Here is a 14,514-nt window from a genome sequence, read left to right as displayed (position 1 = left end):
CCCATCCGGATCCAGCTTGTGGGACAATGGGGGGTGGAGGAGGACAAGGTCCCCCACGCGGGTATAAACGGGGTTCCCCGCTACCACGTCCGCATTCCCGTCTTTTTTCTACGTATGCAATCTGCTTTCAATAAACCGGAAATCCTTAGACCCTCTAAGTGAGTCCGTGTCTTATTGGGAGTAAGGCTACCCTGACACTTCCACATTTTAATCTTTAACTGTGAACCTCTATTTAATTAAAATATTTTTTTAGATTTGGCCCCTACTCCTGCCAACACCTTTTTGGAAGTGACCCCCCTCCACCCTGAGTACATGATCTAAAAGCCAAATGTTGTCCTCAGCCTGAAAAAGGTATGCATTTTCAACACAGTTGATAGACATCCGATTGGGGAAAGCGGGTTACCAGAAATAGCTCTCTAGCACAGATGGCAAGACATTCCCTCTTGTGTGGTTTTCTCATTAAACCTGGAATCTATATGCAAAACTTTAACAAAAATATGGAAGTTACAGATCCATTGCAACAAGTCTGATTCTTCCTCTGGTGCATCATCCGTGGGAAACCGGATGCATATTGGGGCTTGGGCTTGCAAATCTGGGCTGCAAGAATTCAGATAACCACTGAATGACAGCAGAACAAAACAATGAAAAGTCTTTACTTTCACCTCCTGTTGTTCAGAGTCTTGCAGCTCAGATAGGGAGATGTAATGGTCTATGGAAATGACCTTGGGAGACACGGCAAAGTGATGCAACCAAGGGAACCGACAGATAAGAGGCAGCTGAGCCCACAGCAGGAATGTGGGCAGGGCAAGAGGCTCAGAAGGGACCCTCCCTAGTTTCTTGGGCTGTAAAGGAGATGTGGGGGAGAGATGTACTTTCAGACTTGCAGGATTGATGTCAGCCTTACAAGGCAGACCACACGGGAAACATGACCAGATGAGCTAATTCGACTTTATTGTAAAGCTACATTAACAGAATCTTGCAAGTCTGAAAGTACATCAGGTCATTCCCACATACCATTATGTACCAAGCACGAATGTCCTTCCCACATACCATTACAGGAGGCCCTGATGTGTAGCACCAGAGTTGGAAGGTTGATCTATCTGTAAATTGAAAGATGCTCTGTTCACCTTAACTAGGGAGTGAGTCTTTGCTTCTATCCCACCCACCCCTCACTCCCTGCCACAGGAACAATTCCTGCACAAAAAGGTAGCCGCTTTTGGGGGTGCATCAATTCTTCCTGTGCTTATTGGTTTAAACACAGATTTAATTGGGAGGTGTATTAGAATGAAAAAAGGTGGAGGTACCTGACCCCCCCCCCAAGCAACCGTTGTCATATTTCTTGCATCTACACTATTCCTGCCAAAGAGGGTGACACTCAACCAGCTGACCATTCTTGCTCGCCTGCCAGCAGAGAGCAAATTGGCTGGTCCCTGGACTTTGGGACACTTGCACACCTCAAATCCTTCTATTATGTTCTCCTGAATTATGGGTGGTTGTGCATCTCCCTACTCTGAGCTTTAGGTCACATTTAGGGCTTTGAAGCAAACTAACTTTTGGGGCAGCTGTGCTGGTCGGCTACACGGCCCCAGGGAAGGCTGTTTTTCTGGCTGGACGTGTATGTGCTGGTCATTTTGAAGTGACTTGAGTCTTCTTTTGTGGTTAGACCAGTTTCTCTCGACTTTGGCAACTCTTAAGATGTGTGGACTTCAACTCTCAGAATTCCCCAGCCAGCATTGCTGGCTGGGGAATTCTGGGAGTTGGAGTCCACACATCTTAGAGTTGTGAAGCTTGAGAAACACTGGTTAGGCTGTAACCCTGGCGATGGCTCTTGGGGCCAACATTCTTCTCCAAAGTGGCTGTAATGTAATCCTTGTTTGGTCCATTTTGTTCGAGAATTGTAAAAAACAGCCACCGCTCCTCCGTCTTTAGCACAGCATGAATACGGCACCGAAATGGAGCCAACCTGGGATTTGCACTGCTGCTTAGCTAATGTATGCTAAGCAGGCAATTTCATTAGCTTTTAGTCTGTGGGATAATTTCATTAGGCTGATGTGTCTGCATGCTCTGCTATTTCATTCATACCGTAATTGCCCCTTCCCTTGGATCCCACTCCACCCATTACCCCTTGAAGTAGGGAGGGTTCCTGTTCTTCTGATTTTGGTTGTGCGGTTAAATTTAAACAATAGGAGGGAAAGGTTGGCTCTCTAGCCCCCACTCCTTCCTGCAAACTCAGCACCTTTCAGCTAATAATTTGAAACATCATCAAAACCCAAACCAACAAGGACGGGAAGAGAATTAATTTTGCTGAAGCCACAGAATGCCTCCAGTGTTTCACATTAGACTTCAGGGGCCAAAAATAGAATAGAATAAAATAAAAAGGGGGCCTGATTTTCCCAAATAAGGTGTAAAATAAGGCAATAGGTTTCTCTAAGTTTCAAGGTACTCATTCTCTTGTTTTTCAACCCCACATTGACGAAAAGGACCCCAAATCTTAGCTCCACCCATTCTGGAACTCCCTCATATGCCCCTTGCAGGCCTCAGGGGCACAAAACTACCACCACTGAACGAAGACAAAGAGATGAGGATATCAGGAAGCATGGAAGGTGAGGGGCCCCAGCTGATGCCCCTCAGAACAGTTACAGATGCCTCACAGGCCAATGAACTCCACTGCCAGCAAATTCTCCATTCGTACATTAGACCAGTGTTTTTCAACCTTGGCAACCCTAAGATGTGTGGACTTCAACCCCCAGAATTCCCCAGTCAGCATGCCAGCTGGGGAACTCTGGGAGTTGAAGTCAACACATCTTCAAGTTGCTAAGCTTGAAAAAGACTGCATTGGACAGAAGAAGCCCAATAATTCAGGATGAAGTTATTAAAAGTGTCCGTAGAAATTAGGAGATGCTGTTGACTTTGGTATGCAAGACATAAGAATATCTAATAAACTGATTTGTTCACTTATCCCAGTATCCCACAGGCTTATTATTTGGGTCCGTGTGCTATTCATGTCCTGTAGGCTATAAAAGTATCAGCGTTTATATTATATGTATGCCAGTGATTTATCATCTCCACCCTGCCGTGAGAAGAAACAAACGTAGACCAGGGAGGACAATGTAGATCAGTGTTTCTCAATCTCAGTAACTTTAAGATGTGTGGACTTCAACTCCCAGAATTCCACAGAAAGCTTGCTGGCTGGGGAACTTTGGGAGTTGAAGTTCACATATCTTAAAGTTACTGAGATTGAGAAACACTGATCTAGATGATCTTTTACAAGACCTCTGGTTGATCCAGAAAGGACTTTATTTTTCCTAAGACCTGTAAAAACTCAACCTCCTGTTCTGAGTTCATGGAAGGAATCACAAGATAGTGTCTTCCACTGATTATAATATCTCATTTTTAAATAAAACGGGGAAAAATAAGACATTTTTATGGTATTCACATAGCACAGTAAACGTAATGAGACACACTCAATGACCATACAACCTGCCGTATTTGGCGGGTTAAAGGACAACGGACACATGTTAAGAGGTAGGCACTTTCTGGTTGAATATTAGGAAGAACTTGATAGCAATCAGAATGGAACCAAGTATCTAGGGAGATGGTGGGTGTCCTTTCACTCTTTATGTTCAAATAGAGATTGCACAGCAACTGTTAGGACTTTTACCTTGTGTCCCTGCACAGAGCAGGGGGTTGGATTCAAAGGCCTTTTCCAAGTCAGAGATTCTATGGTCTACTGTGTGGCATAAACTCATCCTGAATAAGGATTGGATGGCCAATCAGAAGACGGGACCAAAGAAGAAGTCTAGCACAAGGCTGATGTCCAAGAAATGGACAATTGTTGAGATTAGTTATTGCCCTGTTTATTGCCCTGTTTATTCAGTCTGCACAGCTGAAAGCAACCCTAAATTAATGTTTTTCTAACAAAATGTAGAAGTGCAGTTAAAAATCACTGTCAGATCTTTGATCCACAGTTGAAACCTTCCTGGCAAGGCTGATTAAGTCTGACAGTGGGCTCTAGTTGTTCCTGACAAAACAGCAGGAATAAAATTAAATGAATGGTAGCTTTTTGTGGCCAGAATGGTGATATTAATAAGTGTCACGCTGAGCTCTGTGCCCAGGCAGATGCATAATTTATCAAGCTTCATAAATATCAAAATATGCCACAGCTGTTAGGATTTTTCAGTGCAAAACCCACAAATATTGCTTTAATTATTCAGCAGCTCAGCTTAGCAGAAAACAGTTGCCTGCATTGGAACTAAAAATAAGACATTGGTAGCAACAGATCTTCAGAATGGGCTGATGGACCATTTATGGGCTGATGGACTCTTTATGATGGACTCTTTATGAGATGCATGGGCTGATGGACTCTTTATGAGATGCATTAGAATGGACTGAACGTTATCTGAGGACCTGAAGAACATGGTTAAGGGCAAAGATGACCCACTGTCTTTGCTTTTCTCCCCCTGTGATATACTTCAAATATCTTTTAAGTTATTCCACTTCCTTCTCTTTATGATGTTAGCCTTTGTTTCAGGAAAAGCAAACATCTCTACTGCAGTTGAATCCAAAATTCTATAATTAGAATTCCTAAACGCCAACTGTCCACAAGTATTTACTTTGCTGGATCTACAGAATTTCAGAATTCTGAGGAACTCCACTAAGTAAAAGCTGGAGATCAATCACACTTTCCAACCATAGAATTTGCATGAACATATTTGTTTTGAAATCATGGTTTACAAAAGTATGAAAAGCAGATCCTTCACCATGCCCAGTGATGGCTTTTACTCATGGGGACAATTATGGCTGCTCACCACGTTTCACCCCTCTAAAAGAGAAAATGAGAGGCCACTGCTCCAGCTGTATTCATGCAGTTTTCTTCAGTGTAAATCCGGAAGCACACCAAATTTTCTATCACTTGGCTCACTTTATTTCCAATTATCCATGCATCTCACAAATATTTCAGCCTATGTTATCCAGCTGTTCCTTAACTCGTTACTCTGCATTGGCTTTAAATTGAGCCAGACTTGGAACAGAGCCATGAAATGAATGGATCAGGTTGGCAATTCAGCATCAAATGCAGTTGGAGATAATTGTCCACCCTTTGGCTCTGCCATAGGGTTGCACATCTGGAGGCCTCAGCTGGCCCCTGAAAGCCTTGGGTGATCTCAAAACATTGTGATCAAACTGTAATTTTTCAGGAGATGGAAAAGGACTATTATCAAGTACTGCATGGAGAAAAATTACACTATATTCCATTTTTATGAAGTATCAATTCAAAGTAAACAAAGCTTAATTTATGTCCTTTTCTCGCCCACTGGCTTCTGGAATGCTGTCCCTAGCAGGCTGAAGATCAACTGTAGCCCTCAGCCTGAGACGTGTTCTTCCAGAAACGTCACACCCAGGCTGTTGTGTCTTTCCTCTCAGACTTGTTGGTCCTGAGCAAAAACATAAGGTGTAATCACACCAAAAGTGACATCTGAATGATAGAAAGATTTCTTTGGACAACCCGGGACAGACCCTGTTCCAGGGCAGCTGATCCCCCTTCATGGTTTCCTGATCGTAGAAACAAAGAGACCTTGGCAGGCAGTTGGGAGGGGATTCCAATGTCAGATGCTGGTCAGAGTATGACCTTGGAGGGTGAAATCCAATTCACCTTCTTGAAACGGATGTAGTGCGTGCTGTGAGCAACACCCAAGGGCCAGTAGGGGAATGAAGGGAGAAGGGAGAACTAAGCACATGGCACAGATGCAAATGACAGGCAGATAGAACAAAGAGAACATCAGTGGGAGATGGAGAAAGGACTCCAGGTTGGAACAACAGCTAGAGATAAATGCCTGAAACAGGAACAAGCAAAAGAGTATCTGTTTTTAGGAAGAACTTCTTAGACCTCTCTCACTGGGGAAAGGCTCTCAAGGACAGAGCTGAGCTCCACAGAAGAGTGGGTAGAAATGGATTGAATGAAATAAATTCTTCTCTTTAGAAGCCTGAATATTGATGAGTGGGATAAAGGAAAACATCCAGAGATGAGACTAGAAGCACCCCCTTGCTGTCGTACTGGGTGCCACCCTCAGCTGCTATGGCCTTCTTGGTCTGGTTGGTGGGAATTGTAGTTTTGCATGATTTTAGGGTGGCCCAAGTATTTCACGCTTGCCAGTAATCCCCATATAAGTCAGCTCACAGTCCTGGGCTGCTAAAGTAACTGATTTCTCTTTCTTCTGATTTGAGTCTGGCCCCCTCATCTATATTTACCTCCTTAAGCTTTTGTTGAGGTTCCATCTTAAACACTGCATCTATTTGAGAAAATGTGTCCTCTTTTGTTGGTTTGTTTAAATCACAGAATGATGATTTAATTGGCTGGAATGGGCTTTGCATTTCGCCTATTCTGTGTTGAATGCATTGTGATTGAAGCACCACCCCTTTTGAACAGGGGGGCAGGGCCTGGATCAATGTGACTGCAGATTTTTGACTCATCTCCTGTGGACCCATCAAAGCCAGCATCTTGGCAGCAGGCTGAGCTGCAGACATTGAGAGTCACCTGGTCCTTCCAATCTTCCACAAGATGGAGAGGTCTATCTTTTTTTTAAGGTATAACACTTTCTATATGTGCATTGGATCATTTGTACGTGCGAACCCACGCACATCTCAGCTTTTCTCAAGCTTTATTTTGGAGTGGCCAATTCATTTTCTTTGGGAATATGGTCCTGGTTAGCCTAATTGGAGGTCAGTTGAAAACATCTGCTTCTGAATGAGGCATCTCCTGCTTTGAGCTCACCTGGAGATGGCTTGACTCATTTCAGCCAACGCCTAAAGGGCCACCCCTTGACTGAGCTAATTACATTCAGTGTTCCCCCCTCCTTGTTGGATCAAGCCACTTTCATTCAGAGAAGGGATAGAAAGAGGCAAGCCCCATTGGACTGTAGACGCTGAGCATCTTCCCTTAGAAAGAATCTTCTGAGGTTCACAGTGGAGTTCTGGGACCGTCCATCGGTTCAAGCACGCTTTTACAAAAGGTCATGTAATATTTAAGAAAGAGTAACCACAGCAACCTAGATGGTAAAATAATGCTTTATTTCATGGATGAACAAACACTACTGTGCCACACCCTGGGCTCTCCCTCTACAAAATTTTACAAACAGAGCAAGGGGCCACCTCCTCTGGATCAAGATCAGCTCAGGCATCCTGGCCTAGAAGATTATCGAAACTTGGATAGGTACCATTCACACGGTCTATTTGGCATTTGGCTGAAGGACTGAATTATTCTGCAGTTACTTTCCATATGAATCTTGATGCAGAGTAAACTATGAAAGGGGGCAAAATGCAATGAGATTCCTGATTCCCCGCTCGCCTTGGCATTTGGCTTACTGGTCTATCTCCCGTGACGATTGAATTGCCACCAACAGCTAACAGTCTGAACCTAAAACAAAGCAGAGGTCTAAAGGAAAACGCTGGGTGAAATAAATCACCAACTGTCCTGCTGTCTTGGATGCATGTTCTCCCAACAGTACATGTAAAAATGCAGAAACCTGCGTTGACATTCAAGCGGTCAAAAACAATAGAAAGGAGCCACAGAATTGATTTCATCTGAATGAACACCTCTAAGGGGCCTTAGTAAGCAAACAAGGGTTCTCACATGCACACCGAACACAAGACATAAGAATAAGAATAATCCAAGGTGCGGTAGCAAAGGGGAACTTGACAAATAATCGACTTACATTCCTTTTATACACAACAAAATGAAATATACAATATTCATACTAGTTGTACATTGGGTTCTAAGAAGAATTTACAAGGAGGAACGCTAGCAAAGCAAAAGAAAGGAGAAGCAGGAGGAGGGGAAGGGAAGAAAAAAAAGGAGTTCAAGGAATTAAAAAAGATTGGGGATAGTTTTGAATTGTTTTAGTCTTGCCTCCTCTGAACTCTAGGGGAAAAACATGATGGGAAATGGGGTCTGTGTTCAAAGTTCCAGAGGAGAAAAAAAAATCAAAGGAAAAGAAGGCTAAGTTGCAATGCCCAAACCCAGATTTTTATCATTACATTAATATAACGTACAGATAAGGAAGTGTGTTAGGACTAATTAAAATCTGTATAATATTACGAAGGTAACAGTACAAATGACAGACGCTATAGCTGTGGGAAAAGGAAGGGGAGAAGCAATCCATGAAGTTCTTCGCATATTCATGAAAGTTGCTCGCTTGCTGATGCAAAACATCCCCCTAACCAGTGTTTCTCAACCTTGGCAACTTTAAGACCTGTGGACTTCAACTCCCAGAATTCCCCAGCCAGCGATGGCTGGGGAATTCTGGGAGTTGAAGTCCACAGGTCTTAAAGTTGCCAAGGTTGAGAAACACTGCCCTAACAGTCTAAGCACCATTAAGATCTGATCTTTTGAGAGTTACTTCTCATGTTTTCCCAACCCTGGCCATCTGCAACAATATGGACTAGCAACTTGCTGCTTCACATAAAACCTGATTTGGGGATAATGTAGGATGACAACTGTCATGCAGCTATCCTTGTCCCTCTTTAAAAAAAAAGGAAGAAAGGAAGGGTGTTTTTTTTTTAAAGCATAAGACCAAATAGTTGTTAATACTGGATGATCCCAATCCATAAAGCTAAATTGCAACTGGAGCATTAAAGGAACGGGTGGGAAGAGTTCCTGAGCATTTGAAAAGTCTTAAGCAGGAACTCTTGTGGCCCGCGAGGCGTTAGGAGGTGTTTCTCCTGGAGCCAACACACACTGCAGTGCGAAAGGGTCAGCGCAAGGCTGAAGTGAAAGGAGCAACAACTAAAAACTATATACAGAAAGGCCTGTACAGTGCAAGAACATCAATCAAAGGTGCGTATAGCCACAGCAGAAAATGCCTGTGGAAAGAAAATGCCTGTACAGCTGAGCAGTTCTGCAGCAATGCCGAATTCTTGGAAATGCAGAAGACAACAGGCAAACAACACACAAATCTGTACCCTTGAAAAAGAATTGTGCTATAATCTTTATTCCATGGATGGTCATTTGATCTGAGATGCTAAATAAGGGACCCCTAACACAGACAGATGGTAGGTTTTATTCATTCCTTGGACTTGCATTCTTTCAGTGCTGTTGGCATCTCGGGGAATCTGCCGTTGGAGCTCAGCTTCCCGGTAGAGCAGCTTATCCAGAAGTCACACTGTGGCCAGAAAGGTCTTTTGTTCATTGTGATTGGTTTCCAACAGCAGTTTCTGCTGAGTTCCTCATGCTTAAATGTTCTTCCGTTCGGGAAGGCAGGCGCTCCAAGACGGGCACCAGGACCGTTTTTCCTTTTTGCTTTTCTTAAATACATGCTCACATAATGACTCCTTTCGTCAGGGGACGGGAATCAGGAGGATTCAGTTGCATATCCTTTTGAGAAGTGGCCTTGTGCATCTTAGCACGAGCCCAGAAAGTTAATCTTCGTCCTCGTCTTCTTTCGTGGAAACTACTGGGGGTTTGTCCTGGATTTTGAAACATTCCACAAAGAAACTGACAATGGACTTGTACAAGTGCTGCTCGAGGGCTGGGCTGTTGAAGTAGTGACCTTCATCAGGGTAGATCTGCCAGAGAAAGAGAGAGGGGATGAACACACCTGTAGGGTAATGGTTGAGATGGGCCTCAGGTGGAAACTCAGCTTTGGGAGTCATCAAAGCCAGGGCATTTCCCAAAGTCAAGATGGCAGTCACAACTGTGTGCCCCTTGTTTACATGTCACATGCATAACAAAAAGGGGTGGGGCTTCAGTCACACAGTGATGGCCCCCAACTTGACTTCTGATCTTTCCCTGAGCGCCCCTGATCAAAGTCCTAGGATTACCAATTACGGACAACTCTTAGTTGGGATAGGATATCTAATGTCTTCAGTGTGGGTTGTAATTCTCTAAATTAAGGAAATGGTGGATTCTCACAAGAGACAGAATGTTCTTCTCCAACTGTTGTGTTGCTTCCTGGTTTTGATCAAGCTGAAGGAATCTCTATAAGTTACCCTTCAGGTCTGGAAGTATGAAGAAGAACAGGTAGACCAACTTATGTCAAAACAATAAATGAGAAATTCTGGGACATTTCATGGCACGTTAGTCTTTTGATAAAACTTTGCACACTTAATAGAAGTTTGAATAGGTTCAAGCAAGAATGGCTCCCTTACGTACAGTGCATTGTAGAGCAAGGCAGATTTAGATATCTGGAATATGGGTTTTAGGATTTAAATAGAAACTAACAAAAATCACTACTGTTTGATGTAAAGTTCAAAAATCTAAGCCATGTTTCTCAACCTTGGCAACTTTAAGATGTTGGGACTTCAACTCCCAAATATCTTAAAGTTGCCAAGGTTGAGAAACACTGGTCCAAGCTTTGGCCTAAACGGGAAGGTGCAATTTACCTTTAAAAAAAAACAACCACACCATTTTCTTTTTTTCTTTTACTTAAACATAGTAGTGTTTTTTGAATCCTCTTGCTTTCGCCCCCTTTTTTCTTCTACTTTTTGCATGCAAATATTTGCTTTTCATTTACTCTGTATTCGAATACTTAAATACATTAAAATGTGTAATTTGTAACATATTTACTATTAATAAATTCTATTTGGAAGGTGTTGTTTAAATAAATAACTAATAAATAAATAAAAATGGACTGAAATTTAACCTGCTCAATCCCGTTTTGTTGTTGTTTCCTGCTAACTTACTAAAAGCAAATGGTTAAATTCCCAGGATAACACCTACTTAGCAGTTTGGGCAAATTCTCTACAGTGATTAAAGAAAACGAAGATCCATGGGGAGAAGAGGTCAAGAAAATCAAGATGGCAGTTGCATAGTCCCAAACGTCATCTTGGCTTTTTGGATACCCCCACCCCTATGGTAGTAACATATGGCTGCGAGAGCTGGACCATAAGGAAGGCTGAGCGAAGGAAGATCGATGCTTTTGAACTGTGGTGTTGGAGGAAAATTCTGAGAGTGCCTTGGACTGCAAGATCAAACCAGTCCATCCTCCAGGATATCAAGCCAGACTGCTCACTTGAGGGAACGATATTAAAGGCAAAACTGAAATACTTTGGCCACATAATGAGAAGACAGGACACCCTGGAGAAGGTGCTGATGCTAGGGAGAGTGGAGGGCAAAAGGAAGAGGGGCCGACCAAGGGCAAGGTGGATGGATGATATTCTAGAGGTGACGGACTCGTCCCTGGGGGAGCTGGGGGTGTTGACGACCGACAGGAAGCTCTGGCGTGGGCTGGTCCATGAAGTCACGAAGAGTCGGAAGCGGCTGAACGAATAAACAACAACAAAACCCCTATGGACATTCCTATAAGCCACCCTCAGTTCTTAAGCAAAAGATTGCTTTAAAATCTTAACTGTGAACTATGAACAGAATAGTGATGATAGATTGATAGATAGATTGATGATAGATAGATAGATAAGAGAGAGAGAAAGAGAAAGAGAGAGATAAGAGTCCACACTTGTTTTAAAAGAGTGACTATGTGAAAGCACCTTACCTGCAAACTGTAATTAGCTTTTGTCCTAATTAGTTGTGTGATGAAGTCTGCAGTGTGCTGGAAGTGAATTTTCTCTGTAAAAACAGATTAAGGTAATTAAGTTCCAGAGAGTAAAGAACTGAGTTACAAAAAAACCCCCCAAAACAAAGCTTTATTTGAGCAAAATAAAGCTTTTAATTTGCTTTATTTGAGCAAAATAAAGCTTTTAATTTGCTTTATTTGAGCAAAATGCGGTATGTATAGATTTGGTTCACATAACCTTACCATCAGCTGTTGCGTGGATGATCAAAAACTTCTGGTCTTTGGCTGAAGTCACTCGGTGTGCGAGTTTAGTAGTCTGAGAAGATTGAAAGAAATATTTTTCAGTATTATAGACAGTTTAGAAACCACGATAAGCAACATAATACTTAATGCTTTAACAGAACATTATTTTGTATTTTGTTTGTCTTGTGTACTATCCCTTTTTTTCTGATCTGTATACCACCTTGGTGATATTTATAGAAAGCAGGATATATTTTATGCTACTGTTAAAGTGTTACTTTCACAGAGTTTAACATTACCCCTTGTGACGTCTCTGTCTTCTTTTTTATGTAGCTATTTATTCCATTCTTTAAATATATGAATAATAAATTATAACAGGAAAAATAAAACTATGTTTTTTTAAGGAAAGAAACAACATTTGGAACCCCCTCTCCAAATATTATCCCTTGATACAGTATTTTAATATTCATTTTTGTTGCTGTCATGATTTCAGTGTTTTTGTGATTTTGTACTTCAGGAAAGTAAATGGGAAGGCAGTTTAAAGGTGGTTTGTCAATGCAAGTTGTTTGCTTCTTCATACATTTTAATCCCTCCTATAACCAAAAATATAAAACACAAGACAAGATCCTATTTTATTTGCAGATCAATCATATGTGTTTGTAGAACGTCCTAGATATATTTGCTCTGAAGAATAGCTCATAAAATAAATAAAGGTAGAGTGCAGTCTAACTGCTGTCGTCTCCGTTGCCTACTTTCACATAGCTCTCAGTAAGACAAGGATTCAAACATCACAACGCATCTTGCATTTGTGCTTAATAAAATGGTTGCCCAGTTGACCTGATTTACCTCATATATCTTATTATTGTCAATCCCTTGTAATCCCAAGTATCTTTCTGAAAAGGCTGAAGCTGAGGGAAGAAAAGAAATGAGATATGAAGTTTCAATTCGAATTACAAATACTGAAAGGAAATGCTGAGGGCATTTTCCCTTGCTGGACCTTTCTCTTACAGGTTGAAAATTATGTATATCTGGAAAATTATGATGCCAAAAACACTCCACACAGCAGGATGCTTAAGCAATTTTTGTCAGTGGGATAGTTTTCTGAAATGTGGCCCATAATCAGGGAAGTCTCAGCCCAGGGAGATGATCTTGGCATTTTTGGCCTCAATTTTTTCCAAGGGTCTCAATTTTTTATTTAGTTTTTTAAAATTCTTTATTTGCCATGTCATTTCAATATACTGCAGCCCCTCCTGGTGGACAGAGTGTTTGACTTGGACTCCCAGAATTGTCTGGGATGTGAGTGAAGCATTCTGGATGTTGAAGTCCAACACATCCAGAAGGCCACCGACTGAGAAAAGAATTGAATAAGGGTAAACAACAATTTACCCTTATTATTTAACAATTGTTGCACTGTTTTACTCTTACACAACTCCCTCCCTCCTCTTTCTTTCTTTCTTTCTTTCTTTCTTTCTTTCTTTCTTTCTTTCTTTCTTTCTTTCTTTCTTTCTTCTTCTTCTTCTCTCTCCTATTGACAATTATTAAAAACAAACCAAGGCATTCTTCACCAAGCCCAACAAGAAGGGGGCCTTCTCACCAGCAGTGTTGGAAAACATGACCAGCAATTCAGTGTCAAAGCAGACTGATCATGAAAAAGTAATGAAGATCTGAGCCACATTTGCTTTCCCAGTACAGGATATTTTAATCTGAAATTTAATGGGTTTGCTTCAGATGGCTTGATCTTGTCCCCAGTTCACCCACTGTTGCAGGCTGTCCAAAGCTAGCCAGATTTCTAAAGCATGCAGATGAATACTTGTGGCTATCTTCTCGAGTTCTAGCCAATTTCCTAATTTAGCCTCTGCGTGACACCCTTTTCGCAGCCAGATCTCCTGCTCAGCCTCTACCCTGACTCTCACATGCCTGGCCCGCCTATTTTAATGTTCATCTTTGCAAGCTTGAGGGGTAGAAAACAGAATACTAAGATTCAACACTGGGCCATGAAAGACACGCTTCTGTTCCCATCAGTCTAATTAGATTGGTCTTTACCGTATAATCTGAAGTCCGTCAACGGGGAAAGAGCAGCGCCACATGAGAAGGTTGGGCCCTTACTGTCTTCTCCAGAAAAGTGAATGTATGAACTCAAGTAGCCTCCATAATCCTGAGAGAAGAGGCGAAGAGAAGAGGGAAACAGATGGAATTGATTATGTGGGGGGAAAAAAATAAAGTGGCCCCATATTTCCATGCACTGCAGAGCTGTGGGCTGCTCCTTTTTGAATACTTAGGAAGTGGCAATGCCTTTGGTAAATTGTTTGCCAGGACCCTGGAATGCCAAAGTCCCAAGAAGGGAGTACAAACTTCATCTCCATGTTCTGACTGGCATCTTTTCTTTGGCTCTGCTTCCACCCTATCGTGGGCAGCCAGAACTGGGCAGGTAACTCTTACCGGAGGCCTGACTCCATGGCTTCTGGAGGCTCACCTGCAGGATCAAGGCAAGCCACAGATGCTTTGTCTCAGTGCAGTGGGGCAGAACTGCAGCCTGCATGCAGCCCATTGGTATCTCTATCGGAGACCTTACAGCCATCCGATGGGGTGTGCCCTCCTTTCTTTTTGTGAGTTTGGAATGTCTGTCCCTGTGTGTGTACGTGCATAGTTGTATGCAAGGTTTAAGGGCCACAACATTTTTCGGAAGTGGTTTGCCATTGCCTTCTCCCAAGGGTGAGAGAGGAGAACTGGCTCCAAGTCACCCAGCTGGCTTTGTGGCTAAGGTGGGACTAGA

General features: G+C 42.4%; 1 protein-coding gene across 2 annotated transcripts in view; it reads right to left on the bottom strand.

Moving 5' to 3' along the window:
- Positions 1 to 8,333: 8,333 nt before the first annotated feature.
- Positions 8,334 to 14,514, bottom strand: part of DPP6 (dipeptidyl peptidase like 6) — a 446,699-nt gene continuing 440,518 nt past the window's right edge. For both annotated transcript variants that reach the window (XM_063303370.1, XM_063303369.1), the window contains exons 22-26: positions 13,785 to 13,896; positions 12,588 to 12,649; positions 11,745 to 11,817; positions 11,481 to 11,554; positions 8,334 to 9,558 (exon numbers count right to left, since the gene is read on the bottom strand). In XM_063303370.1, coding sequence (XP_063159440.1) covers positions 9,412 to 9,558; positions 11,481 to 11,554; positions 11,745 to 11,817; positions 12,588 to 12,649; positions 13,785 to 13,896 — 468 coding nt within the window. In that variant the 3' untranslated portion in view covers positions 8,334 to 9,411. The remainder of the gene's footprint in view (positions 9,559 to 11,480; positions 11,555 to 11,744; positions 11,818 to 12,587; positions 12,650 to 13,784; positions 13,897 to 14,514) is intronic.

The sequence above is a fragment of the Candoia aspera genome, chromosome 4, assembly GCF_035149785.1.
Source record: "Candoia aspera isolate rCanAsp1 chromosome 4, rCanAsp1.hap2, whole genome shotgun sequence".
In the NCBI taxonomy this organism is placed as follows: Eukaryota; Metazoa; Chordata; class Lepidosauria; order Squamata; family Boidae; genus Candoia; species Candoia aspera.
The sequence above is the reverse complement of the archived record's forward strand: the minus strand, read 5'-3'. Positions and strand labels throughout refer to the sequence as shown.